This window comes from Eublepharis macularius, chromosome 3 (genome assembly GCF_028583425.1).
Source record: "Eublepharis macularius isolate TG4126 chromosome 3, MPM_Emac_v1.0, whole genome shotgun sequence".
Lineage (NCBI taxonomy): Eukaryota > Metazoa > Chordata > Lepidosauria > Squamata > Eublepharidae > Eublepharis > Eublepharis macularius.
The window spans coordinates 152,557,926-152,585,022 of record NC_072792.1 but is presented as its reverse complement, the minus strand read 5'-3'; the positions used below and the strand labels follow the sequence as shown (position 1 = coordinate 152,585,022).

General features: G+C 39.5%; 1 protein-coding gene across 2 annotated transcripts in view; it reads left to right on the top strand.

Annotated features, from left to right (window-relative positions):
* FRY (FRY microtubule binding protein) overlaps positions 1–27,097 on the top strand; it is a 255,784-nt gene that overhangs the window by 225,251 nt on the left and 3,436 nt on the right. The window contains exons 52-60 of one of the 2 annotated variants that reach the window (XM_054973031.1): positions 5,891–6,091; positions 6,751–6,912; positions 8,428–8,594; positions 8,772–8,961; positions 12,673–12,822; positions 16,165–16,263; positions 16,983–17,066; positions 22,040–22,057; positions 23,907–24,017. In XM_054973031.1, coding sequence (XP_054829006.1) covers positions 5,891–6,091; positions 6,751–6,912; positions 8,428–8,594; positions 8,772–8,961; positions 12,673–12,822; positions 16,165–16,263; positions 16,983–17,066; positions 22,040–22,057; positions 23,907–24,017 — 1,182 coding nt within the window. The remainder of the gene's footprint in view (positions 1–5,890; positions 6,092–6,750; positions 6,913–8,427; positions 8,595–8,771; positions 8,962–12,672; positions 12,823–16,164; positions 16,264–16,982; positions 17,067–22,039; positions 22,058–23,906; positions 24,018–27,097) is intronic. The other variant, XM_054973032.1, reaches the window with a different exon arrangement.

Genomic DNA, 27,097 nt, shown 5'->3' with positions numbered 1-27,097 from the left:
CTGAAATCTGATGAGATCAGAATAAAACTGTGGAAAAGTTCTTCCTCTGTTTTTGGAGAGAACAGTTCATGTGTATATGCTGTGGCTTGATGCTGTGGGCAGGGGCCTGGCAAATCACCTGAGTTGTCATCACTCATCCATGTGACTGATGTGCATGCCTTTTAAATTTTTTCAAAAAGCAGTTGGAATCAGGGCTGTGGCACTGGAATAGCATTTCCTGGGTAGAAAAATTGTTTTTGTAAAGTGACGGGTCATACAGCAGATTTTTTTTTTCTGAGTTGAGCCCAATAGTCAAAATTCCACAGTATGATGAGGTAAAATCGGGTGAAATCATTGCAATTCCCTCTTGTGCCATTTTTGGCATAGTAAGTGCCCTCCCTGATTACAGTCCTGTGTGTCCCAAGGCATTCTATTCATGAGGCTCCCCAACCCCCAACAACAGTATTTTGGGGGTTCACAAGGGGTTGCTGGGAGAAAGAGAAGGTGGGAAAGGCTTGTTTTTGCAAGCATCCTATCCCCTGTGAATTGTGAGATACAACCAAATATCTGTTTGGATTCTTCCTTATGAGAAGTTTAAAGATACATGCTTTGGAATCTTATGCATGAAAAATATTTACACTTCAATTGAAGGATACCTAAAATCTTATTTTAAAAGCATCTCTGAAGTTAGGGATGGGGAAGACCTCTGCTTGGCACCTTAGAGAATTGAAGACATAGTGGGCGACATGAAGCAGTAATCTGAATCAGTTTCAGGTGGGAAGCCCTGTTGGTCTGCGTAGAAGAGCAGTAGAAAAGCAAGATTCAAATCCAGTAGCATCTTAAAGATCAACAGGATTTCCAGGCTATAAACTTTTGAGAATCAAAGCTCCCTTCTTCGTTTGATGAAGGAAACTTTGGCTCTCGAAAGTTTACAGCCTGGAAAACTTGTTGGTCTTTAAGGAGCTACTGGACTCGAATCTTGCTAATCTTAGTGTCAACCAGCTCTCTAATGTCCCTATAGTTCTTTGTTGTTCTAGTTTTAGAGATTGGAAATTGAATCTCAAGAAAGGAATCACTTAGAGGACTGAAGAAGAACAGACCTGGGCAACTGTAGAAAACCAGCCTGCTGTCAAGTGCCGGCTATTTCATATTGGCCTACCAATAATTCTGAAGCTATGCTAGCAAACAAGCAGCAGCAGCTAGGTCTTGGCAAAGGCACATTGTAGTACTTGCTGCAAGATGATGTAGTATGACAGCCGTAAAATACGATGATGGACAAATAAATGGAACATTTTCACGTAGGGTTGCCAGGTCCAGGTTGAGAAATTCATGGAGATTTGCCAGGGGGGGGTGTAGCCTGGAGAGTGTGGGTTTGGGGAGGGGGGAGGGACCTCAGTGGGATATAATGCCATAGAATCCACCATCCAAAGTAGCCATTTTTTCCAAGGCAACTGATCTCTATGGCCTAGAGATCAGTTGTAATTCTGGGCGATCTCTGGCCACCACCTGGAGGCTGGCAACCCTAGTTCTCCCCCCCCCCCTTTTTTTTCCAGGAAAAGGTTGACACCTGGCTAATATTAATTAGGCAGGATACTGCCTTATTGTCTCTGCCTGCCTTTTGACTGAATTCAGTATCTTTACAATGAATTGTTTTAGATTATTAGTTCGAACACTTGCTCAACTGGCAGAGAACCACTTGCTCATCTACTTAAATACTGTCTTTGTTCTGTTTTCCTAAAAGAGATTCAAAATTCAGCTTTGCTGACTTTTGGGGAAAGTGACTACTCTTAGTTTAATTGCATTTAACTTACTATGCCAAAAATAAACATCCTGTTGGCTACTTTTTTAAAAATAAGTCTGGTTTGGTTTATTAACCTCCTGGCAATCATTGGTGACTGCAAATAGATACTACAAACAGGAAGATCACACTATGACAATATGTTACACCACAAATATAAAAATGACTACATTATATCATACATCATGTTACGAGTTTATCAGTGTTGTTGCATCATTCATCAGTAAACATCTCTGTGAATGTAAGATGTTTCCAATCTTACTGTATTTTGTTTTTAAATTGTAAGTAATCTGATCTCTTAGGATAGTTAGTTTGGTAGTTGGGTCGGCTTGCAATAAAACAGCAGGATTTGAGTCCAGTGGCACTTTAAAGACCAACAAGATTCTCAGGGTGTGAGCTTTTCAAAGAGAGCTCTGACTCTTGAAAGATTACACCATAAAAATCTTGTTAGTCTCTAAAATGCCACTGGGCTCCAATCCTGCTCATCTCTTAGTCATCTTTAAAAGATTGGTAGCAGCAGGCCATGTTTTCCTCTTAACCGTAGTTTGTAATTTCTCAGAATCCTTCTCCCTTGGCTATAGTAGGGAAATAATTGTGTCCCCTTTACTACTGCAAGGAAAGGAAGACGAAGGCAGAGAAGAGAAGCAAGTTCATTGTTTCCCAATTTATTGGTGGTACATTTAAATACATACTCCATAATTTTCAACTTGGCAGCCCTAGTTTATTTGAAGACAATTCTTTCTATACTGTCTACTAAGAAATAGAAAGCTTTTTGCTTTAGCTGTAGCAGTGCATTGGCCATAAGGCTTTGCATGATAATAAGGATGTTCAAAAGAACTATAGTCTAATTTTGTTACAAAAATAGCTAATACGTATGGGCAAGTAATTGTAATTAATTGATCAGAAATTAGAACAATAATTACTAGAGGGACACACTGGATGGCAATGTTATTCCTGTTATTCCTTCTCAAAGGACCTTCTCAAAGGACTGTCTTCCTCACTTTCCACATGGTTTCAAATTCTAAGAAAACCATAGACCACGTTAAAAATGTACATTCCAGAGAAGAAGTTCACTCCAAACTGGGGTGATTGTATTCACAATATAAAATCTTCAAAACAGAGATGTTTAATGGGGAAAAAAACATTCATTTTTAACAATAGCAGCATAATTAGGTAATGCTGTAATGTACTTCCTGTTATTGAGTCCAACAGCTTTGTCCTGAAATGCCTTTACAAATAACTTCATTTTAAAAAAGAGCAATTTCTAAAGTTAAAAAAAAAGCAGCTTCATTCAATTTTGATGATTAACAGTGCAATCCTAAACAGAAGTGTACCCTTTTAAGCCCATTGTCTCATCAGTGGACTTAGAAGGGTATATCTGTGCTTTGAATGATACTGTTAATTTAGGCTTCTACTGTGACTTAGAAGATCTGGTTTCTCTCCCTCACCCCCTATCTATAGGGTTGGCAACTCCAAGCTGGGAAATTCTTGTGGATTTGGGAGAGGAGCTTGAGGAGAGCAGGGTTTGGGGAGGGACCTCAGCAAAGCATACTGCCATAGAGTCCACCCTCCAAAGCAACCATTTTCTCCTGGGGAACTGATCTCTGGAGATCTTTAGGCCCATCTGCAGGTTGGCAACTCTAATATATATACGCAGTATATGTACACATTCACACACATGCATACATACAAATTAAATGGTATCAGGAAATTTAGGAACAGTATTTTCTTCTGTTTTGAAATTTAAAAAATTATCAATATTAGGCAGAGATTAATTACTGCTTAGATAATCCACAAGATTCCCAGATACTATAAAAATTAGTATCATAGTATTTTAAACAGGAATAAATTTATTCATATAGTAGTTTTAAGCTAGATTGTAGGAAAATGTCTTAATAGTATGTTTAAACTAAGTATGTTTACAAATACTTTTCTTTATTTGTTTCCTATTTGTTATATCTGCTATTCAGGAACTTCAGGTAAGATAATGCTATTTGAACTCATATGTGCTAGTGGATGTAATGCTTTGTTTGTACTCTGTGATATATTCTGTCTCTTTCAGTGTGTGCATATATGTGTGTGAAGGGGTTTCTACCTGATACTATGATACAGAAATGTTTTGGTATTCTAAAAACTAAGAAGTGGTTCAAAAACTAAGAAGTGGTTCTACTTTTAATACCTGAAGTGTAATTCACTGGTTTGGTCCATGGTGAGATCCATTAATTCCAGAAGTTATTTTTGGTTTACAAATATCGACATGGATTAGATCTCTATGTTGCATTTCACAGATTATCAGAAATAGCTATAGGGAGATCACTTGTGCAACTGCTTTCCTCACCTTTTTGTCATTTATAAAAATAGTTTAGGTTCTGTGTGGGTTTCTTAAAGTATTGAGAACACGAAGTTGTATGTAAGTTATCTTCCAAGTGCTTTTAGTTCCTATAATGCATAGCCTGAAAATGGCTGTCAGGGCTGTGGGATGGTAGTGTTCAGATGTTGAACAATCATTCTCGAGATGTATCCCTTCACTTTAGGAATCTTTAAATCTTTGTAGTATTACTTAGGAGATCCTGCCAGGCTATATATACCAGTGCTAAAGGCTTTAGAAGAACACACGTACACACAGAGGAAAAGCCAGCATTATACTGGATCCTCTGCCATTATTTGGTGAATAGCAGAAGAACAGGCTGGGAGAGGCAGAGCCTTACATCAGTAAAGGGTATTTGAATTGTCATTGAAGGATTTTTCCCCCAGTTGTAGTTAGTGCCAAAACAAATATTTACAACTTCACAAAATACAGGAAATTCCGAATTGTGAAATCAAAATCAAATGAAACCCCTTCAGATCCTGCAAAAATATTTCCTCCTGATGCCATGACAAACTGGAAATTCGTTGCACAAATAAGTGCAGAAGTGTGATCTACAGGCCTGCAGGCTTCACTTCTGTGAAATGGAACATCTCAAATTTCAGATTTTCTGAGTTGCCAAAGAGATGCTACAGTGTGGTGCGAGCCTGTTGCTCTGACATTGTTTTGCTTATAGTAGGCCTTTCACATGAGCAGTTATTTGCTCAGGTGTATTCTTTAGAACCTTTTTATCAGTTCTGTATTATGTTGGGACCCGGGATTCTCCTCTCAAGCACTTCTGGAAGAGGTGGGTTTCATATAAGAAGTCAAACTCATTTCAGAATTTCTATGATTGATTTACTTAAAACAATTAATCTCTGTCATCATGTTACAATTTCATTTGTGTGCATTTGTTTCTGTTCTAGCTACAATTATCTTAGATTTTAAAATATTTGTAACAGTAAAGACAGCCCTGCAACCATTCATGCTTCAGTGCTAGAATAAAGCATATCTCCCCGCATGTTAATGACTGAGACCTAGTAATATTTAAATAGGAAATTATTATTTAAAAAATAAATAAATATTGTTTATTTAAAGAAATTACACCTAGAAAAAATAATTTAAAATGTACAAAGTAAAAGCTACATAAAACAAAAAACTGTTGATTGTGACATTTGTGTTGTGCACGTCACACTGAAAATGCATCCAGATCTGCCTTGGCTATGCTGTCAAGTAATGTGTTCATCTATGTAGTACAGAAAATCTAAAATATTTTATTTGTGGTTTGCTGTTGTCATAAATATAAATGACTAAAAACCGCAATTAGAAACATTCTTACTGCTGTTTAAACAACTTCCCATCATGTCAAAATGGAATTGCACCAGAAAGGCTGCATGGAAGATGGTGCTTGTGACTTCTAAAATGGGGGCCTTGTGGACTTTAAAGGGCTTCTGCAGTGTAAGCCACGTAGAAGTAAAAACAATTTTGCCCTGCCTACTGCATTTTGAAGTCCTGTCCTTGGGATACAGGAGGGTTTGGGGAAGCTGGGATAGGGCTTTCTAAATTGACCATGATGTTGTCAGTTCCTTTAAAAATTGCATATGGTTGGATTAATTAAAAATACTTGATGATACTTTTATATGAAAGGTGTTCCCCTGCTTAAAGATAGAAACCCCATTCCAATTTTTTGAAAAGTTGTTAAATAAAATTTTTGGCAGAAAAAAATAGTTATATTCTGGCAGAGAAAACAATCAGTGCTGTGATTTCAGGGTGAAAGCATGGACAATTTCAACTGGGGAGTACGCAGGCGTTCTCTTGATAGTCTGGACAAGTGTGATATGCAGCTTCTGGAAGAAAGCCAGCTTTCAGGAAGTACACCCAGCTTAAGCAAAATAAACCATGAAGACTCTGATGAGTCATCGGAGGAGGAGGACCTAACAACAAGCCAAATCCTAGAGCAATCAGAGCTAGTAAGTAGTTAAATGATAAGCTCCTAGTAGCTATATATTACATTTTAAAAAGCAGTTCCTACGTTCAAACTGAACTTGAATGCATGCAGTAGGAAGTGGTGGATATTGTAAGTAGGTAAGCATTTGCTTATTGCTTGCTTTTATTTTTGTTAGTTAATGTAAGAGATTTAAAAGAGCATACTATGCACAGGAAATGTCAGATCTGATAAGTGGTGCTTTATGCAATGTGTTGTTATATGTCATACCGGATTAAAGATCCCATCTGAACTCTTTGCAGATTTTATAATGTAGGATTTACAAAACAATGCTTCTGGTTTTGTTAAAACATCACAAAGGACTGAAGCAATAACTTCTAAAATATTGAAGTGGTTTTCTTTTTAAGATATATGCAAAAAGTTTAGGGAATTAATAATAAAAGGCCAAGCTTAAATTTGTCAGTGATCACCAGTGGAAAATATGTTACTTTCAGTGGTCTTATCTGGAGGCTGCTCATAATAGAATGACTTCACATCTCGGGCAGTGTCAAAGTCCTCCTATATAAGCATCATGGATAATGAATGAGTGTCTTATGAAAATCTCATTCATTTTAGCTGGGTTTGCACAGGAGGATCTTCAAATGGATCATGCTCTTAGGCTTAGTCTTGTTTCTTTTTTAACAGATCATGACTCTTTCCCCTTCCGAAGACACAAACCACATTGACCATCTTTCCACACCTGGTGAAGCAGCTTCAGCAACAGTGCCTTCTTTCAGTTCCAGAACTTCTAGTTTTAATGCTTCTTTGCCTGAAATGAATAATCTTCAAGTGTCTGAAAATTCAAAGGTGAATCAACATTATTTTAAGAATGAATATTAGGTGGGGGGAGAAGTAGATTGGGGATACATGTTTTCTTCTGTGAAGAAGGGTTTTAGAATTAAATTTTACTCTCTAAAACAGCATGTCTGGCATAATGAGTTCCAAACTAAGTCTACATTTCTCAAGTTAACAGTGTTTGTGAAATGCCAGCATCACGCTTCTAGCAATGTTAATGGGGCTGTATAAAGACTGCCCCGTGGGTGTAAGCATGAATTCCATTTTTCTCCAAAAATGTGGGAGCTTCATTGTGCAGCCATTTACACTGGATTCAGTCCTTGCCTGTTTGGTCTACTTTAGAATATAAAGCATTGCTTACTGAGTTCTATTTTTTTTAAAAAATGGAAAAGCCATTTTGTATGAAAATGAAGCTTGCCTGGGACATGGTTATTAAAGGTTGGTAAAAGTTTAGTAAAAATATCATAGATTTACTGTGAAGTTATTTCTTTGTAGAAATGGTTCAGTTTCCAAAATATAAGCAGAGCTTTATAATGCAAACCAAAAGTAGACAGAACCTTTTCCCTGAAGCTGCTGCATATAAACATATTGGTAGCTGTTCCAGTGCTCTGTCAAATACTATAATTTCATGTTGCAAACATATCATGCTAGCACAATTACGGATCAGGGAGATAAATTAATGCTAAATGAACAAGTTTACATAGTAGTAATAACAACAATAACAGAAATTATCTAAAATAAGTTGATAATTCTGATATAGTCAGGTTGCCTGATGTACAGCCAAGTTTGGTATATTTTCATTTGAGATAATGCAAAAATGAATGATATCAAGGACTTACCGCTTCTTAATGGATGACAGAACTTCACTCTAGATGCTGCACTGGGATTGACCAACAAATTTTGCACCCTAGTCCTAATCAGAGTTATGCCCTTCAAAGACTTTAATGTATTTAGAAGGGTGTAACTCTGTTTATGATCGCAATGCAAATCAGTATCCAGCTCCATACATAAAATGGAGCTTCCTAGATTTCCATCTGAAAGCATCTCTCTCTGTCACCTGTAACATTGTACCTGAGACTCATGGGAATTTAGAAGTGGTTTCCAACACAGACCAAGATTGAGATACAAAGCCCAGGAATTCTTTAGTATGTATCCATATAGCAAGGGGACTGTGGCTTATATTTCAAGCAATTCCAGTTGATGACCTTCTTTAATAGTTATGTTATGTAGCTTTTCTGTAATTTTAGATCTTTGTGAGGGGGTCATGGTGAGAGAGATCTAAATCAATAGCTGTGCTACAATGTACATAGAAAGCTTTTATAGATTGTGTTAGCCAGCTCAGATCATATATGTGGAAGAAATGTTTGGTAACAGTGACAGTTGTCTTCAGTTTCTTCAGAAAATGTTTCAAAAACATAAAAAATTAAGGGAGACTCCTTGAGAGTAGTCTTATCAGTATTGTTCAAGATTTTTTTTTACTGATTAAAGTACCATGCATCTAAAATGGCAATTGATTTAACCCCCTAGGCTGAAGGTGCCCAAGAAGAGGAAGATACCTCAGTACAGGAGGATGATCTGTCTGGCTCTACCAATGAACTTCCAGCAGCTTTTGAGTACAGTGATAGTTTTAGCCTAGATATGGCAGAAACTGAAGAAAAAGGTGATAGATTGCTGGATCAGTATGCACTGGCCAGGTATGCCTATATAACATTGAGAACCTCTTTTATAGAACAGACAAAAGTTGCAGTCACACGATGTTCCTGAATTATGGGTGAGGTCAAGTCGGGTCATTAAATGTTTGCTGTCTACCCTCCAGCTGCAAATATATGAGCATTTCTTAATTTTTGCTGTTGTTGTTTACTTTCTTCCAGTTTTAGTGAAGGCAACAGGAATGTTTCACCTCCTCCTTCACCATTCTTTTCGGCTATCCTAGCTGCATTTCAACCAGCAGCATGTGATGATGCGGAAGAAGCTTGGCGTAGTCATATCAACCAGCTCATGTGTGATTCAGATGGCTCCTGTGCAGTGTACACTTTTCATGTGTTCTCTTCCCTGTTTAAGGTAAGATCATAGTTCTGAGTAGAGATGGGCACGAACAGGGAAAAAAATGAATATGATGTTCGTTGTTCATTGCCATTCATGAACAGGGACTCACGAACCCTTACAAGCATGACATGTTCACGAACATGTTCGTGGTTGGATGTTCGTGGGGGCCAGCAGGCTCTCCTCCAGCCATCATCCAAGTTTGGTCAAGATCCCTACTGCACTACTTCCAGAAACCTGACGAGCAGGCACCAGGAAAGGTACCAATAATAAATAATAGCTTGGCCCAGAGCCTGGTAGCAGCCCTGGAACTTGAAGGGGTAGATCCCTACCGCACCACTCCCAGAAACCTTACCTGAGCAGGCAGCAGGAAAGGTACCAATAATGAATAATAGCTTGGCCCAGAGCCTGGCAGCAGCCCTGGAACCTGAAGGAGTAGATCCCTATCCTACCACACACAAAGAAAATTCAAGCTCCAATGCACTCTTGCTATCAAAATGCCAATAGCAGCTGTCTGTCCCCCTTTCCACTGTCTGCAAAGCCAGAGCTGGGAATCCCCCTCTCCCTTGGTCATTGCTCCCTTGTAATAAATTTGGAGCTCCACACTTGAAAGGAAGACCTGCCTATCAAGCTAAATTGGGCTTAGATTGGGGTTTCAGGGGAACAGCAGGAGTTCAGACAGAGTTCAGACAATCCCTGCCTAAGTTGCCAAGGGAATTGATTGCCGGTGCCAGACTGTCTGGCTTGACGAACAGCAACGAATGAGGCTTGCAACGACCACTTGTTCGTTTAGAATGGAGCCTCACGAACAGCTTGTTTACGAACAGCAGATTGGGCTGTTTGTGGCTTTTTTTTGTTCGTATTGCTGTTCATACTCATCTCTAGTTCTGAGATTACAGGTAATTTACCTTTTTAGTGAAATCAACAAGATCTTATTTAGACTTTTAGGGTGCCATTCAGTCTGGACCTTGATAATATTTCCCCAGCCCCTCAACTTTTATCATGGGGTGAGAATGTCCCAAACTCTATCTTTCCAAATGTCAGGCAAATCCAGTATTGGAGGCTAATTGTTTTAGTGATAGATTTGGTGGCAGACAAGCACTAGGTCTATGAAGAATACAACCAGGAGTCAAGAAAGGAGAAAACCTATAACCTTGGTCTGCAGAGTCTTTGTTCTGGAATAAGAAGGTGGGGGTTCCCTTCCCAGGGATGCACACATATACCCCAAATTCCCTTCTTCCTCTCACTTTATAACCTTCTAATTGTACCTTTTTTTCTTTACTCCAAGGTCTGCAAAAGGGAATTGCAACCTTGGCTGCTACCACATCAGGGTGATTTTCCATGGTAGCCTGGTTGCTGATTTGATTCTATGTGAAATTGCCCTTGCAACGAGATTCCAAGCAGCCCAGGGTAATCTGTATTCTCTCCATTTTTAGCAGTGGTAGTTACCAGGGGTATGCAATTCGGCTTTCCAATTTGGGTAAAATACCCAAATCGGACCCGATTTGCAAAGATTCAGGACTTCTGAATCGGGCCCAGCATGCTGGTCTCGACTCAGACACCCTGAATCAAAGCTTCCCAAAGCAATTGGTATTGCTTCGGGTCAAGGGTTTAAAATGCCCCTTTCCTTGCCCCTGCAAAGCAGCAGGGAAAGGGGCATTTAAACCCCGGATCAGCTGTTTGGTGAAGAAATCCCTGCCCAAATGCTGATCTAAGGGGGGAAGGAAATGCCCTTGGCTTTTTCACCCAAGCGGAGGGAGGAAGAGGAAGCTCCCTCTGCCTCCCATTGGATGAAATAGCCAGCCTGGATACTTTCAAAGCTCAGAGCAGCCCTGAAAAGCCCTACTCTGAGCTTTGAAAAACTCCAAGCCAGCAATTTCACCCAAGAGGAAGGAGCTCCCTCTGCCTCCCTCCCATTGGGTGAAATGGCCGTCTTGAACTTTTTAAAAGCTCAGAGCAGGGCTTCTCAGCGCTGCTCTGAGCTTTGAAAGTATCCAGGCTGGCTATTTCATCCAATGGGAGGGAGGCAGAGGAAGCTTCTTCCCCTTGGGTGAAATGGCCGTCTTGAACTTTTTAAAAGCTCAGAGCAGGGCTTCTCAGCGCTGCTCTGAGCTTTGAAAGTATCCAGGCTGGCTATTTCATCCAATGGGAGGGAGGCAGAGGAAGCTTCTTCCCCTTGGGTGAAATTGCTGGCTTGGAGTTTTTAAAAGCTCAGAGTAGGGCTTCTCAGCGCTGCTTTGAGCTTTGAAAGGTTTTTTGCTGGCTTTTTCACCCAATGGGATGAAGGAAGAGGGAGCTCCCTCTTCCCCCCCTCCCATCAGGTGAAAAAGCCGAGAACTCCTGCTGTGATCTTCTGTATGCTCCGAATTTTTACAGAACATACTGAAGCAGGTGAAATGCCCTAATTCCAAAGTGGCTTGCCGCTTAGGGTTTAGGGGTATTCTGGATTGTTTTCTGGATTGTTTTCGGGTAAACCCGAAGCGGGAAACCCAAATCTTTTCCCTGTGCACACCCCTTTCACAAGTGACCCAGATAGCCCAGCCAAGTAGGGGTCAGCCCTGTTAATATTTGGGAGATCATCAAAGAAGACTGGGGTTGCTTTGTGGAGGGAGGCAATGACAAACCACCTCTGCTGCTTTCTGATAGTGCTGATAGTATCCTGCCCAGAAAATACCAGGTTTTTTACAGGATTAAAATCAAGATTTTTTTTAATGGAGAACAATGGGCTGTTAATGGGATGTGCACAAACAGGATGATATCATGTGGAAACGGAAAAAAAGTGCACCAGTTGAGTGACTGAAATGTGGGAAATCCTTGGTGTGAAAGCAGCTCTTGCCATGTTCCCAACCGCTTCAGCTCACAAACTGAGGGTCAAGCTGCTGCTTCATTTTAACTACTGCGTTGAATAATATAAACTGCGCTCTGGGTGGCACCCACTTGCCCTGATAACAGTGCTTTGATTCCTACCCAACTGAATTCTGTCATTTTAAGATGATCTGCTGAACATAATAAAATACTTCTAGTTGTCAAGAGCCCTAGATTCCATATTATAATTATTCTAGTTCTTATGAAGCTTGAGTAAGACTTTGTCTTTCAAGTAACATAAACGATTTACAGCAGAAAGCTGTCTAAAAGGATCTATTTTTGACTGCTATACCAGCTAGGAAAGCAGGAAGGGTCTTGATGTGCAATAGTTTCCAGCTGCTATTTAGTATGTTGGAACCTTCTCAAGCAGCAGAGATGCCATTGCCAAGCAGTTCTGGCCAGAGGGGGAAACCAAACACACAGAAGCCTCTGTCATAATTTCCCATGCTGTAAACTTGGCATTGGAACACTCATTACATTGTTTGTTAGGCCACTTGACGTTGGGTAGTAACAAAACAATGCCCAGAATGGGCAGGGAATTCTCATGTTCGTTGTTGCTGGTGACAGAAAAAGAGCAAACCAGTACTGCATACAAATTCAGTTTAGCAAGGGGGGCCGTGGGAAATGAACAAAAAAACAGCCTTCTGCTAGCAAGATAAAGAGCCAAACAGCTTACAGGAACTGAATAGCTTAGAGTCAAGGCATGATGGGTTTAAATATCCATAAGCAAACATACACATACATATCCCTTAGGGAGAGTTTTTCCCTTTGTTCATGCAGTGTACAGCAAGACTACAAGCAGATCTTAAAAAAATAAAAGAGTTCAGCCGTTAATGTGATGATGAGTATAATTTTGCTTTACAGAATATTCAGAAAAGATTCTGCTTTCTAACTTGTGATGCTGCCAGCTACCTTGGCGACAATCTGCGAGGAATAGGCTCAAAGTTTGTGAGTTCATCACAAATGCTGACTTCATGTTCGGAATGCCCCACTCTTTTTGTAGATGCTGAAACTGTGAGTATATTTTCATGCTTATCATGTTGTCAGAAGTATTATGCATGGAGGGTGGTGAAGATTTAAAGACTGATGGAACTTTTTCTTGACAGTTTCTGAGCCCTTAGTCTTCCAAGGCTTCTGGAATGGTTTTGCTCATTGCAGATAGGAAATCTATAAATAGATAAGGCTCTGTGTATTCTGCATTTTGTCAAGAAAGTTGCAGAATTCTGCCTTCTGAGAATATCAGCTTTTGTTTTAAAAAGGTCTCTGGTCCTCATAGTTATGAAGATAGCCTTCAAAGTGGGTGTAAAATGTTCAAGCCCATGAGAGGCTTAGTGGGCATTCCAGTGTTCCTGGGAGGACCTTCAGTGCCTTGCATTATTTATTGGTCCCTCCCTAATCACAACAGAAACAGAATAAATTAGGCACAGTAAGTAAATGCATTCAAATATGCTTAATTGAACTAGTGTCCCATTACATGGAATTATGTGGAATATGTTATCATACCCATATGTGCAGTATGGCCTCTGATGGTTAACCATAAAGGAGTTTGAGCAGAATTCTGAAGAGAAGCTGGAAATATATTGGCCATTTTTTTCTAAAAATTAGATGCTGTTCTGGTATCTATGTGGACTTCAATTTTTTACGCCTCTGTTGAAAACCCCAGTAGAGATTGCCATAAGGCAGCTATTTCTTTAAAAAATGATTAAATTTATTCCAGTTAAAAAGCACAATGACAGTCTTATAGAGCAAATTACCATACAGATCTTACTTATTAAATTAGCAAAATGTAATTAAGGCAGCTATGAAGTGATTGCATTTTCTACCACCACCAGTGAATGATACAGTAAATTTCCATCACTACCAATAAACGACCAGTAAATGACACAAGTCTCAGGGTTGTCTCCTCCCTGTGGGCAGTAGTTTTTTGCTGCATGAGTCTTGATCCGTCTGTTCTACATCTTATTTGGGCACAAGCTGCAAACTAGCTGCAACGTAAGCTACAGACACCTAATCTATTAGGAGTCCTAAAATCCTGAGTTTATGGGTGTTTTCTAACTACTCCCTCTGCTCTCTGCTGGGTAAACATTTATGTCATCTGCAAAAACTAAGTAGTAGTAGTTTATTTTTTAAATAGAATGTTACTGAACCTTCAAGTGATTAGCTGATGAACTGTTTCTGAGTTTAGCCATCTACGTTTATTTTAAGCAGGGTTTTTTATGGTTCTTACACATTTTTAAAAGATAGTTGTGTTACTTATTAATAACTAGAAAAATTAGTAATAGGATACATTTGGAAGGAGGGATTCTGAGTTTCAAGGACCCCTAGAGATTGCAGTTGATCTTTTTGTCGACAACCCATTGGTTTTACCCTGATTGCAAAATGTTCCCAAGGGTAGCACTTTATTCTTCCTGAAAGGAATAATTGGCAGCCATTAAAGGAATGCACTGAGGATGGCAATGAAACCAGGTCTAGGCCTACTTTCTGGTGCCCCCCCCTCCCCAGATGCCCCAAATCACCTGTAGCCCTGGGTGGTTATGAAACAAGTTAGAGTTTAACATCAGATTGAAACTGTGAGACAGAATACCAGGAACAAGCTTTTATGTATATAGTTGCAGAGACTCCAGGTGAAAATATTTGCTAGCATTTTCCTTTTGCATTAAATGTTTACCAAGAAGAAGTATGGAAAAACCACAGGCAGAAGCTAGGTAAGCCTGATGTGGATTCCCTATGTGTTTCCCACTGTCTGAACTAGTGACTTAGGAAGTCAGTGGCTACAATGGTTGCTGTTGTTTTTAAGGGCAAAGGAGAAGACAGAAGAGCAGCAATATATGTTGTCACCTATCCTGTGATGGTTTTTTGAGGGGGAGGGGGTCAGAAGGCTTTAGGGTTCTTTTACCCAAGTTGTATTATCAACATGCTTAGATGACATTTTGCATTGAGTCTTAAGAGTTAATCACTTACTGATCTGGTCTTGTATAAACTGGTTTAAAATTACCTTTATTTATTAATTGTGGCAAATCCAATCACATTTGATTCATATTTTTCCTGATGACTTACTCATATGTTCATTATTTTCTGTGCTTCATTGTTCTGGAAAGGCTTGAAACCTGAGCTCTTTCTAAATAAGCCCCAGTGATTATATTTTTAAGTTAACAGATTGCTTGCTTTATTCTCAGTACTGAACAATCCTTTCTAACGACAGTAAAAGCTATTGGACACAATCCACCCACCTTAAACCTCCCTTCACAGGTTTGGGGCTTCACAGACAGTTAAGGGCAGTATATTCCCTACCCCTCACCAAGCTACTCCCCAGGGCTACTGAAGAAAGGAAACTGTTTTTACTTTCTTTATACACTGCCGCCACTTAGCTAGTTAGGCACATTGGTTGTAGCCAGAATACTTGATGTTGTGTGTGTTATTTTCCCCTCAACCAACAGTTTCAAACCAGCCAGGGTTAAAACAGAAACAAGAATAAGTTTTATTTACAAGGTGTATAGAATTATTCAAGCATATAAACACACTGTTGTTAAAAATTGAACTTACAAACACTCTTATAACAGTGGGTGGTTAGAGTGTATTAGAACAGGTACACAGCCAGCTATTATTGCTTCTACTTCTGAGCAGCTACAAAACCTTGCCCCTCACTAATTGCCTTTATCAATTTCAACTGTCTCAAGTTCCAGCATTCTACCAGCTCACATTGGGTGTTCCCCAGGGGAGGCAGAGCTGGAAATTGTCCTGTCCATCACACCAGGAAAAGTTACTGCACAAATCCTTTGAATGCATGTTCAGAATTAAGTCCCATTGGTGCTTAGTGCCAGTTAGGTATGTGGATTGCAGCTTTAGTCATGCCTGAATCCTGTTGAAACCAGTGGGACCCAGACCTCAACCGTGCACTCTTTTAATTGTACCATTTCAGGCTGGTGGTAGGGGATCCCATGAGAGAATCCTTCCCTTTATTACACAATTCTTTCCAAATAGAAAACTAGATCTCAGAGTAAAAAGTTTTATTCATTTCCTCTGACCTAGCTCAGAAATAGTTCTGTCATCTGGAGGAGCATGTAATTATGTGAGTGTCTGCAGCATTCTATAATATAGTCCAGGCACAAGTGGGCCATCTCATAAGAACATAAGAAGAGCCCTGTTGGATCAGACCAGTGATTCATCTAGTTCATTTATCTTGTCCCACATGGGTCTATCACTTGCTAGGAGAACTAGGCCAGTGCCCATCAACAATCAAGACACTACCTCTTGCAGGATTGTGCCCATGATCTGTTGGTATTCAGTGACAAAATTGCATTTACAACAACCTCTAAAAACTGATTTTAATGTACCATTTTGTTTTAATGTTTTCAGCTTCTCTCTTGTGGACTTCTTGAGAAATTAAAATTCAGTGTCCTAGAACTACAAGAATATTTGGACACTTACAACAATAGGAAAGAAGCAACTCTTTCTGTAAGCACAATTGCTTTGCTTTATCCTGTTATACCATCAGAAGTTGCAAAGTACCTTTTAAATCTCAAATCTGTGCAAATATATAAATAATAGGTTTGATCTAGACTAAACCTGCAATTTCCACCAATTTCCCCTTCCCACTGCAGACCCCACTCATGTGATCTGTCAAGGCCCCCCTGGGAGCAGCATTTCATAGAGATCAAAGGGCTGCAGTGGTGGGGGTAGGCAGAGAAATTATATATATAATATATAATATATATAATTTTTCTACCTACCGCCACCATATATATGAAAAAAGAGATGAGAATTAAACATGAATTTAACATGGTTAACTTTGAATAGTCACAATTTACTTGTGAATCTGTTTGATTCAGCAGCCAGAATTTACCACACCAATATAAATTTCTCATATGGTTGCAGACATTCCTGAAAATAATGTTATGAATCATGACAAAATCCATTTCTCGGGCTAAATATCTGAAAAGTATAATCACAAAATGTAAAAGTGTTTTCTGAATAATGGCTGATTCCGCACATGTTGGATAATGCACTTTCAATGCACTTTATCAATAGTTTGGGGTGGAATTTTTGTTCCGCACACAAAAAAATCCATTCCAAATGATCTATAAAGAGGATTAGAAGTGCATTATCCAACGTGTGCGGAATCACTGATAGCTCTGTTGGTAATGGAATTTTCTTTCCTTTTCCCCATAAAACAGTGGCTTGCAAACTGCAAGGCAACATTCTCTGGGGGTTCAAGAGATGGTGTCATTACCTGTCAACCAGGAGACTCAGAGGAAAAGGTAATAAGAGATTAGATAAATTCTGTTTCTTCCATGATTAGCTACAATTCTGCATTTATACTTAGCCACAAAACCTTTAGCCTGTATTTTCAGATCATAGGGCATAATCTAGCATCAAAGCAGCCATAAATCTTTTTAAATAGGAGCTACGTTTTTCTTTATTGTATTTTAGCATGTCCAGTATGCTTGGAAGCCGCCTTTATTTCTTCACTTCTGTCCTAAGTTACTGGCGTATCCCTAAAGTTCTTGGGGCTACCCCTGGTAGGGAAAGGAATGCCACTGCCTCCTCTTTCCTTCTCCCATCTCAATACCTCCTCTATAAAATGTCTTGTATAGAGAGGCATGATGTACTAGAGAAAGCCCATGATTGCATTACAGCAGTCTAGAGTTCTTTTTACCACTTCCAGATTGTCAGGTGTTAATATGGAAGCAAAGTGACCGATCCAACCTTGTAAATGCTCTGTTTCTAGTGTGACCAATAACTATACAGTTGTATAATTGGAGAGATAAGGGACAAACTATACTTTAACTTGAAAGATCCTCTGTTTCTAGGGTTTTAACAAAAACTAAATGAAACTGCATGGGGAGAGGCTATTAATATGATTGGGAAAGTGGTAGGGGGGCTGAGGGCATTAACCCTTTCCCTCATAGTGCTTTATCTTATGGAAATCTTACGGAATTCATTGTTAGAGTTGATTTCTAGTCTTTCTATCCAAGAGTGGGCTCTGTTGCTTTGTGGTGATGGAAATGTACTCTGCAGTCTCTCAAGGGCACTTTCCTCTAGTTTCACTTCATATATACCAGGGAGGAGCACTTGGTATAAAGTAATTGATGTTAGTGTATTTCTCTTTCCTCTCTGTTGTTGTCTAGCGCAGACTAAAGTGGTTGTAATTAGATATGTACAATTAAATGCATTTTCCTTTTTTAGTTAACCTTTGAAAAATGAAGTTGGTAATTGGGCTTCAAAAATCAAAAGTCTTTTTTATATCCCTCTTATGTAAATCAGTAAGTTCTTGTACACTTGCCATCTTGATTTGCCATCTTGAAGCCATGTACTGTCAAACATTTTCCTGACCAGCACAGGTTAACAGAAGGAAACCATGATACTTGAAATCATGGTATGTCCCTTTTAATAATCCCTTTTAATGACCGCTACTGTGCATGGGCAAAGCAAGACAGATTAATTTAAAATGGCCCATGGCCGATACTGAGAGTAATAAAAAATAAATGTAGCAGCCTACACAGCTGTCAATAACTGAGACAAAAAAATGACAGCTTCTTTCCATGGTTTGTAAAAGTACACACATAGTGTGATATGCAGTCTGACTCCTCCCCCTCCCCACAATATGTTTTCATTTCAATTCAATTCAAAGGTTTATTACAGTCACAAGACCAGCCAAGTAAAGTACAGATAAAAAGAGCAGTTTTTAAATACTTAAAATGGGTAAATACATAAAAGATAAAATCATATATACGTATATATATGTACCAGTAAAAACAATATGTTTTAAGAGTTGGAGTGGTTTGGGTTTTTTGATTTATATTTTTGCCATTTTCTGTTTTAGTTTCATTCTTCTTTCTCATCTTTGGCAATATTTATCTCTTGTTCATTTATTATCCCTCCTAGCTTGGGTTTTGCACTCTTAAAATTCTTTGTGTGTTTCATTTTGCTTGTTCATACTGCTTTCTCACATTGGCCGATTTCAGACGGCCCTCCCCACCCCGAAACGTCGCGCGTTGTCACACGTCATCGCTCGGAAAATGCGAAATATCGCGTTTTCTCGCGCGACTTTTGCGCGACGTCGCGCAAAAATCGTGTGAGAAAACGCGATATTTCGCATTTTCCGCGCGACGATGCACTACGTTTCGGGGTGGGGAGGGCCTTCTGGAATCAGCCATTATATGTTTTCTCTCTTTGCAATGGATCTGCTCCTCATTTCTGGTTTTGGCCATATATGTTAAAGGGGAAAAGAGAAAATTAGCTCTTACAGGTTTTAGGTATTCTGAGCCAAACCTCATAACTTTTATTCTGTATTTTTGGCTTTATTGACTCTATATAGTGTTTTGAACCTGCATTTAGCAATACTGCTGGCTATGGTTTTTCCTGTTTTCATGGAAGCGCAAAGTTTTTAGGAGATGGTGGTTGTTTTAGGAAGCAGGAAAACAAGATGACTGTTTTTTGTAATGCATTAAAAACAGTGCTTATTGCAGTGTTTGAAAGAGGGAAAGTGGTAGTTTAGTGGATGGTACAGTAATGTGGTTGTTTAGCTATGCTGTTCTGTAATAGTCCTGATAGTATAGTCCCAGTTTAACACCTACCTGCCAAACAAATGGATGGAGTAGTAGTCTTGACAGTGCCAATACTATGTCTGGGGACTGGATTCATACACTTCCAAACAGGTGATTGGTGCTGTTAAATGTGACCCTGCAGTCATCTGTTTGCTATGTACACATGCAGACTCAGACCTACACAGATCTCCACACCTGCAGCCCGAAGTGCAGGATATCGGGCCCTGGGTAAAAACCTTTTGTATAGATAGGCACCTCAACAAGAGAGTCTGTGCAGAACACTGTTGCTACATCAGAGAGTGTATGGCTTCCTTGAAGCATTATTCAAAAGCTTTGATGTCATATCAGTTAGTAACTAAGGTCCAGTTTATCCATGCAGCAGAATGGGGTAGTAGACTGAACCAGACAGCAGGTGGCCATGATGTCACCTTTTAATGTTCCCCAACTGAAAAAAATCTCCTATTAACATAAAAACAAAAGGTGGAGAGAGGAAGACCACCATAAAGGAAAAAGGTTCTAGCCCAGACTGCTGTGCTGGACTTCTACCTGCAGGGAATTGTATTTTGCACAGGGAGAACACTGAAGTGTGATCTGAAACAGCACAGAGTTCAGCCTACCATCTCACTCCATCACATGAGTATATTTGGCCTTAGTAGACTCATAAGTAAAGGATGTTCCTTGTAAGCAGGAAAAGGTTCCCAAGGTGACTGAACTGGCACAAGGTCTTAACATGAAAATACTACATTTGTTTTACACTGGCAGCCATCACTGCCAATTCATTAGTGGCTTATTGTTTCATCGTAAAATGCCTTGTACTCCCTTTGCCAGTCAGCACAGCCAGTTGCAACAAATCAGAGTTACCACACAGCCATTCATATAACCACATATTCTTGGCCTAAAAGTGGAACTTTCCTACCTTTCCCCAGGCCAAATGGAAAAATGTTTTTTTTTCCCCCATAGGTAATCAAGCAGACATTCTAAAGCTTCTTTCAAATGGAATTGCCTGTTATGGACAGCTCAACCGCTTGTCCAATTACAACGATGCCCTCGTGATCTATGAGAGAATTGTTACGATTGGACAGACAGTTGAGCTCTCTCTAACATGTGAGTCCAATCACTTTTAAGAATTGCTTTCCTTCCCCAATTCCTTTTGCTCAGGAAAGCTATGCAAATGGTAAAAGAGAAACTGCTGCAGCCAGCTACCAAACTAGAGCATTTTTTTGAGCTTCTGCCTTCTGCTGCCCAGTTGGTTGTGCTGGGATTCTCTGGTTTGGTGTGGTTCTGTTGGTTTTTGTTGATTCTGTTTAATTTGTGGGTTTGTATGTTTGGCTAAGGCTTCTGTGCCTTGAAGATCTCATAAAATCACTGGATTCCCCCCCTCCCATTGGAAACAATGGAGGACAGTTCAGGGATCAGTAGAATTGGACCCTTTAGGGGCCAAGGGGTCCAATTAACTTGAAGCTTGGGGGGTCTTTAGAGAACAGGCAGTCTTCACTTCACTGCAATTTTGGTGCCATTTGCTCCAAAAACAGCTGTTCCAGCCCTTCCTAGAAAGATTCTCCCATAGGGAATAATGGATCTGGTAAATGTCGGAATCCCAAAAAACCTGGATCTGAATACAAAACTGGTATTTTTGGACCCAACTACCTGGAATACTGATATTTATGGCCTTCCTGATACCCAGACCCCTACGTATGAGCCACGCCTGCAGGGGCCAATCTGTATGTTACGTTTTCCTTGCATCCACTCCAGGTATGCCATGAGGACTTTCAGTCAGACATACCTCATGAGTTCTGTGCTGGAAACTCAGGACCCAGGCCTGTGTGGACCCGTTTTGGTTTAGGATCATGGCACGTGAGGAGTCTTCATACATGCACCTTGCTGCTTTCCTGTTCTCAAATGGTTCCAGGGAGCTGCTGTATGGCTAGATGGTTAAATGTACATGTATTGAGGGCTGCACAATAACCTGTTTTACCTCAACTGTAAATTTGGAAGTCATACACCCTGATCTAGCAAGAGTGATTCCAGAAAGGAGACAAGTTATAGTTCCCACCTTTCTCTGGTGGTCTTGCATAAGCAGTACAGTCAAATGAGGGAGTGGTCATCCTTAGACACAGTACTGAACCGCTGAGTTTACAGCTGGCCTTCCTCCATCCCTAAACAAGAGGTGATTAGTACTGTCTTGATAGTTATCTGATTGGCAGAGAGAGATACTCTCTTCTGCAGCTTTTGATACAAGTGGCTGCTGTACAAGAACACCCAGGCATGGCATTCAAGTGGAAGGTAGTATGTGCCCCCTTCCCGCAGTGCTATTTTTCTTTAAAAGAATTATCATATTTAAAAAATTCCTTTTTAAGGATTTTCAACAGAACGTTGATGTGCAAGAACTTCCTATTTTTAGAGTACTGCAGGCAAGCGTTCAGAAATAACTAAATGCAAAACGTAGATCATTAAAGGGACTGTTTTAGAACCGTGATTATTCAGATTCTGTTGTTGTTTAAGCTTCTGGTGCTGTGCATGTCATGCAGTTAATATGTTCCGAATCACTTAGCAAGTTGAGACAAGCCTAATGCTAATACTGCTGACAGACTAGTAAAGATGGCTGTGCTTTTCCAATTGCATGCATTACACTGACACTATACTTTCTTTCCTTTCCTTTTTCCTGTGCCATGCTTGCTGTGTAGCAAATGGAATCTCTTGCAGTAAGTTAAAAAAAGTTCTTTCATATTCTTTGTCCATTAAAATATGGACTAATAAAACACAGCGGTTCACTGTTTTAACTCTTAGCATGTTTCCCCTTTACTTCTTTTCTTTCTCCCCCCATTGATTCAGTATATGATTATGGATAATCAACATTTGAATTGAGTTTTATTTCATAGTTCCTTGGGAGCTTCAGCGTATGGTACATTTTGTCCTTGTCACATGCAGTTTAGGATTGTTATTTAAATTTTGTGGGTGAGTCACCCTTGTTTAATAAACAAACCACCTGCTTGCTTAACTTGGTGAAGATAGAGAGCTTGTTAAACTAAAAGAAGGAACGTCTGTATGCCTCAGAGCGTGAGGGGGGACTATTAAATCAGGATTTTATATATTAAAATCTATGCTAAATTGGTTAGTTTCATTATATCACTGCAGTACATAAGAACATAAGAACATAAGCAAAGCCATGTTGGATCAGGCCAGTGGCCCATCCAGTCCAACATTCTGTCACACACAGTGGCTAGAAATCCAGTGCCATCTAAAGGACTGTCAGTGAGGCCAGGACACCAGAAGCCCTCCCACTGCCTTCCTTCCAGTATGAAAGAAGAAAATGACTCCAAGTTGGAGTATAACAAGAAGGAACGGGCACAAACTATACTTTCTGTATGCACAGATGTGTACGTGAGAAGGAATCCTCATATGGCTCAAAGGAACTATTTCCCATCTTTTCCTGTTCACTGGCAACCCTAAGCCAGACACATATGTGCTGCATCAAACCAACCATTGTCTGAAAGAAGAGGTCCACCCACTCTTCCTGTCAGGCTTACCATTTGCCTGTTTATGGTAGGCAATCTCCTATGGCAATATGGTGACCAGTAAATATAAGGCTCCCGCCTGGTTGCTGGCATGTCTCTTCTGGGGTTCAACCTGGATGTGTCAACAGTAGCTCTAGGAATTGCCAGAAACAATATGGTAAAACCATAATATGTTACTGTTGAGTTCTGTAATACCTAAAGCTACCCATTGTCACTTACAGGTTATACCCCAGAAGTGACATGCCAGTGACTAGGCCAGAACCTTATTTTTATTTATTTTTCTCCTGCCTGGCAACCCTACTTCCCATATGTAGATCTAATCAGTCCACTTTTCCCTAAGACCAGGATATAAAGAACACTACTCAAAATTGTGTATACTTCATTCAGCATAAACTGGGTGTCTCCAACCTTTCTGAGCCTATATGCACTTTTGGAATTATGACAAGGTGGTGGGCACAATCAGAATATGGCTGCTGCAGGTGGATCCAAATAGAAAATGCCAGGAACTAAGGTTATGCATAACTCTAAGAGTAACTCTGCAACATTTCAGGTAGAAGTTTTGCTTAACAGGATGCCTTTTTAAAATGAATGTATTGTTTAAAATATTTTGTTGTATATACACAGCTTATCTTCAGTCACATAGTAAAGATCTTTGTGCTGTGGCAACAGCTGCTTCTGAAACAATTTTTTTTTAAAATCTGCACAGCCAGTCAAATCTGTGGTCCATCAGAAGCACTGCTAGGCAAAAGATGAAATCTTGCAAGAGGGGAAATTCTAATAGTTCCATAAAGCCTAATACCATTAGAGAACCAGTGAACTGAAATGAGAGGTTGCTGCAAAAGTGACATTTGCTTGGCATTTTGCCCTTCCTTTCCTGATTTACAGGGATGTTTTGTCTTATTTCAGCATTATATTGTAACCCTCTCCCAATTCTCCATTTCAATCTCCAAAACATTTTATTATTGATTACTGAAAAATAAAAGTCCATTTTATTGTTTTTATTAATAACTTCCACTTCTATAATTTATTTCTCTAGCAATTGGAACTGTGTCAGAGATTATATAAGCTGCACTTTCAGTTGCTGTTGCTTTTTCAGTCATACTGTAAACTCATCGGACAAGTGCACGAAGTTAGTACAATGCCAGAGGTATGTTGCTCAAACCAAGCCTTTTGCTGTAAAGATTGCTGTGCCATTTTGAGTTATTGTTTTTTGTAAAAATTAGTTTATCTCATTTAAGATTGCAAATGTTAACATTTAAGGATGTTTAGAACATTCCTTTGGTTTTTTAAAAAAGGCTGATGGAATTTACAAAAGACCAAGGATCTGAGTTCATTCTTGTAGCTGTGCTTTCTACAATATTAGAGTGAATTGCATGGTAGTGAACAATTATAGCTGTACTTAAAAGGGTTTGCTGCATGTTCAAATAAAGCATGCTGCAACTACATTTTTAACCTTAGTGTAATGTTTGCACAAGCTCCAGTCCAGCATCAGTAGCATGATACATGGCCTTCATGCACAATAGGAAGTGGAGAAATCTTTCTATAGAGGAACATTGGTACTGCGTTTCTCTTCCTTTAAAAATATGTGAATAATTTATGCTTCAGCACAGCAGAAAGGATGCACAGCCCTGGATACAGTTCAGTATTCTACAAAGCAAGGAGAAACCCAAGTTTTGCAGGAACCCCCCCCTGAAATTAAACAAAAATAAAATGAGGGTGGTTGGGAGGAAATTCCAAATAAATACATAAATAAAATGGGTATGGTCTATACAGTTAAAGAGATTGCAAAAATAAATCCTGGAGTTCCTTGCTGACTGGGATCTTGGGAGAACTTTGTGAGATCTTAGTTGCTATTTTGGGTCACTGAGGCAACCTCTAACAATACTGAGGCCTCTTTATTATGCAGAGCAGATTGGTGCCCTCTCCCATGCATTGGATATCAACTCGATCCCCCAGTGGTAGGGAGGCGGCATTAAACCCTGGAATTCCCTGAAGCACAGTATGAGATAGGGGCCTCAGCTTGTTCATAGAACCAGTGGGGGCTGGGAGCTGGCAAGGGAGGGAAATGAGAAAGCTAAATAAAAAGAGATACGGATGAATTTTAATATGGAGTAACCCTTTACTGGTGAAAGGTGAAATTATTTTTAAAAGTTAAAGTTATATGTGCCCTACCATGACTTTAAAGTATGGACATCTTTTAATATGGTGAAACTTATCCCCTTTTGCATCTCCTCGGATATATGGTTTACTTTCTTTAGTTGTCTATATGAAGGGGACACAACCAGTAATAGAGAAGAGGAAAATTTGGTTGAGATTGGGGAATTGGAAACCTGGCCACCAGTGTCTGTTGAGACCATTGAACACGTAATAAAGAACAGGAAATTGGGAAAAGCACCAGGAATGGATGGAGTACCGATAGATCTATTACAATCAAACCCGAAGTAATGGGCAGAAGTTTTGACTCCCTTCTTTTCTATGATAAATGATTCGGGATGTATTCCACCCATCTGGAAGAAAGCTCTGGTGGTACCAATCTTCAAGAATAAAGGGAAAAGGCAGGACCCACAGAATTATCACCCAATTACCCTCCTCTCAGTAATTGGGAAACTATTTGAAGCTTATTTAAGCATAAGATTGAAAGAATAGGAGTCAGAAATTTTGAGTGAAGGACAAGGTGGGTTCTGCCAAGGATGCTCTGCAGTCGACCACTGCTTGGTCTTGGCTCATTTGATTGAAAAGTATACCGCTACAGAAAATAATCATTTATATGTAGCCTTCATGGACTTACACTCTGCATTCAATAGCATATCTAGAACTAGACTATGGCAGAAGCTAAAGGAAACTACGATCAGCAGGTGCTTGCTATGACTATTGACTAGATTGTATTGTGATAAAGAAGTGAAAATCAGATGTAGCCCTGAAGGCCAGACTATAGATCCCATCCCAACCTCTAAAGGTGTCCAACAAGGTTCTCTTTTATCCCCCTATTTATTCAATCTTTACATCAATGATATCATTAAAGCTGTTTCAGGACCTACTTTTTTCAGGACCTAATTTATGCTGATGATACTGCTCTACTATCTCGCACATTGATAGGATTGAAACTCATGCTGGCTAGCTTTAACTCCTACTGTGCTGATGAAGGCTTAGTTATAAATGCTGAAAAATCCAAAGTAGTTGTATTTGCAAGAGGATGCTGCCTGAAGAAAAAGGTCTGGAGGATGGCAGATACCAACACTGAACAAGTAACAACATTTAGATATTTAGGCATTACATTCTCCCAAGACCTATCTTGGAAAAATCAGTTCCAATCCATCTCCTACAAGATAACACCATATTTAAATGCCTCGACACATTTCTTTCACACTGAAGGAGGAAAATATTACCCAGCAGCTATAAAGACCTTTTGGGATAAAGTTAATCAAATGATACTTTATGGTGCCAGAGTGTGGGTTGAACGTATATCTGAGACTATTGATTCCTTTTTATTAAAATTCCTGAGAAAAATAACCAGGTTACCAAAGTGCGTATCCAATATAGCTATCTGTCAAGAATTTGCAATCTCTTCATTAGAATCACTAGCTTGACTGGATGCATTTAGACTGCGAATCAAGATCCTCTTTAACTACAGATCTAAACTACTTTTTAGATTGAGAGAAGATCCCTTCCAGAGTAAATGGAAGAGGCTGGATGACCAGAGACTAGAACAATTAGGCTTTACTCCAATTTTACTATTTTCTGAAGGAAGTGAGAAAACCGCATTCCAAAGGGTCATAAAGCTGCTAGATTGCTGCTAGATTTCAGAAGCACAAATCAGCGAGCAAGAAGGGTTTGTTCCCTTGCCTATAATGGACTCGAACCTCCAGATACTTTACCAGCATATTTAAAATCCATGACAATACCTCGATATCGAGATATTTTCTTGGCTGCTAGATTGAACACTGTACTAACTCCAGAAATGAAAGGTCACTTTTTGAAAATTCCCTTTTCAGAACGTAAATGTTTCCATAATACAGGGAAGACAAGAACCTTGGCTCACCTAGTAATTGAATGCCCAAATTTCAGTGAGGAGAGACAAAGATGGATTACTCCAATACTTGAGAAGAATGAGCTCACAAATATTAATCAGAGCCTTTCTTTTCTTTTACAAGATAAGGACCCATACATAACCAGGTCACTGGTATCTTACCTTTTCAGCCTAAAATTAGGAAATATTTGTGACTGGAG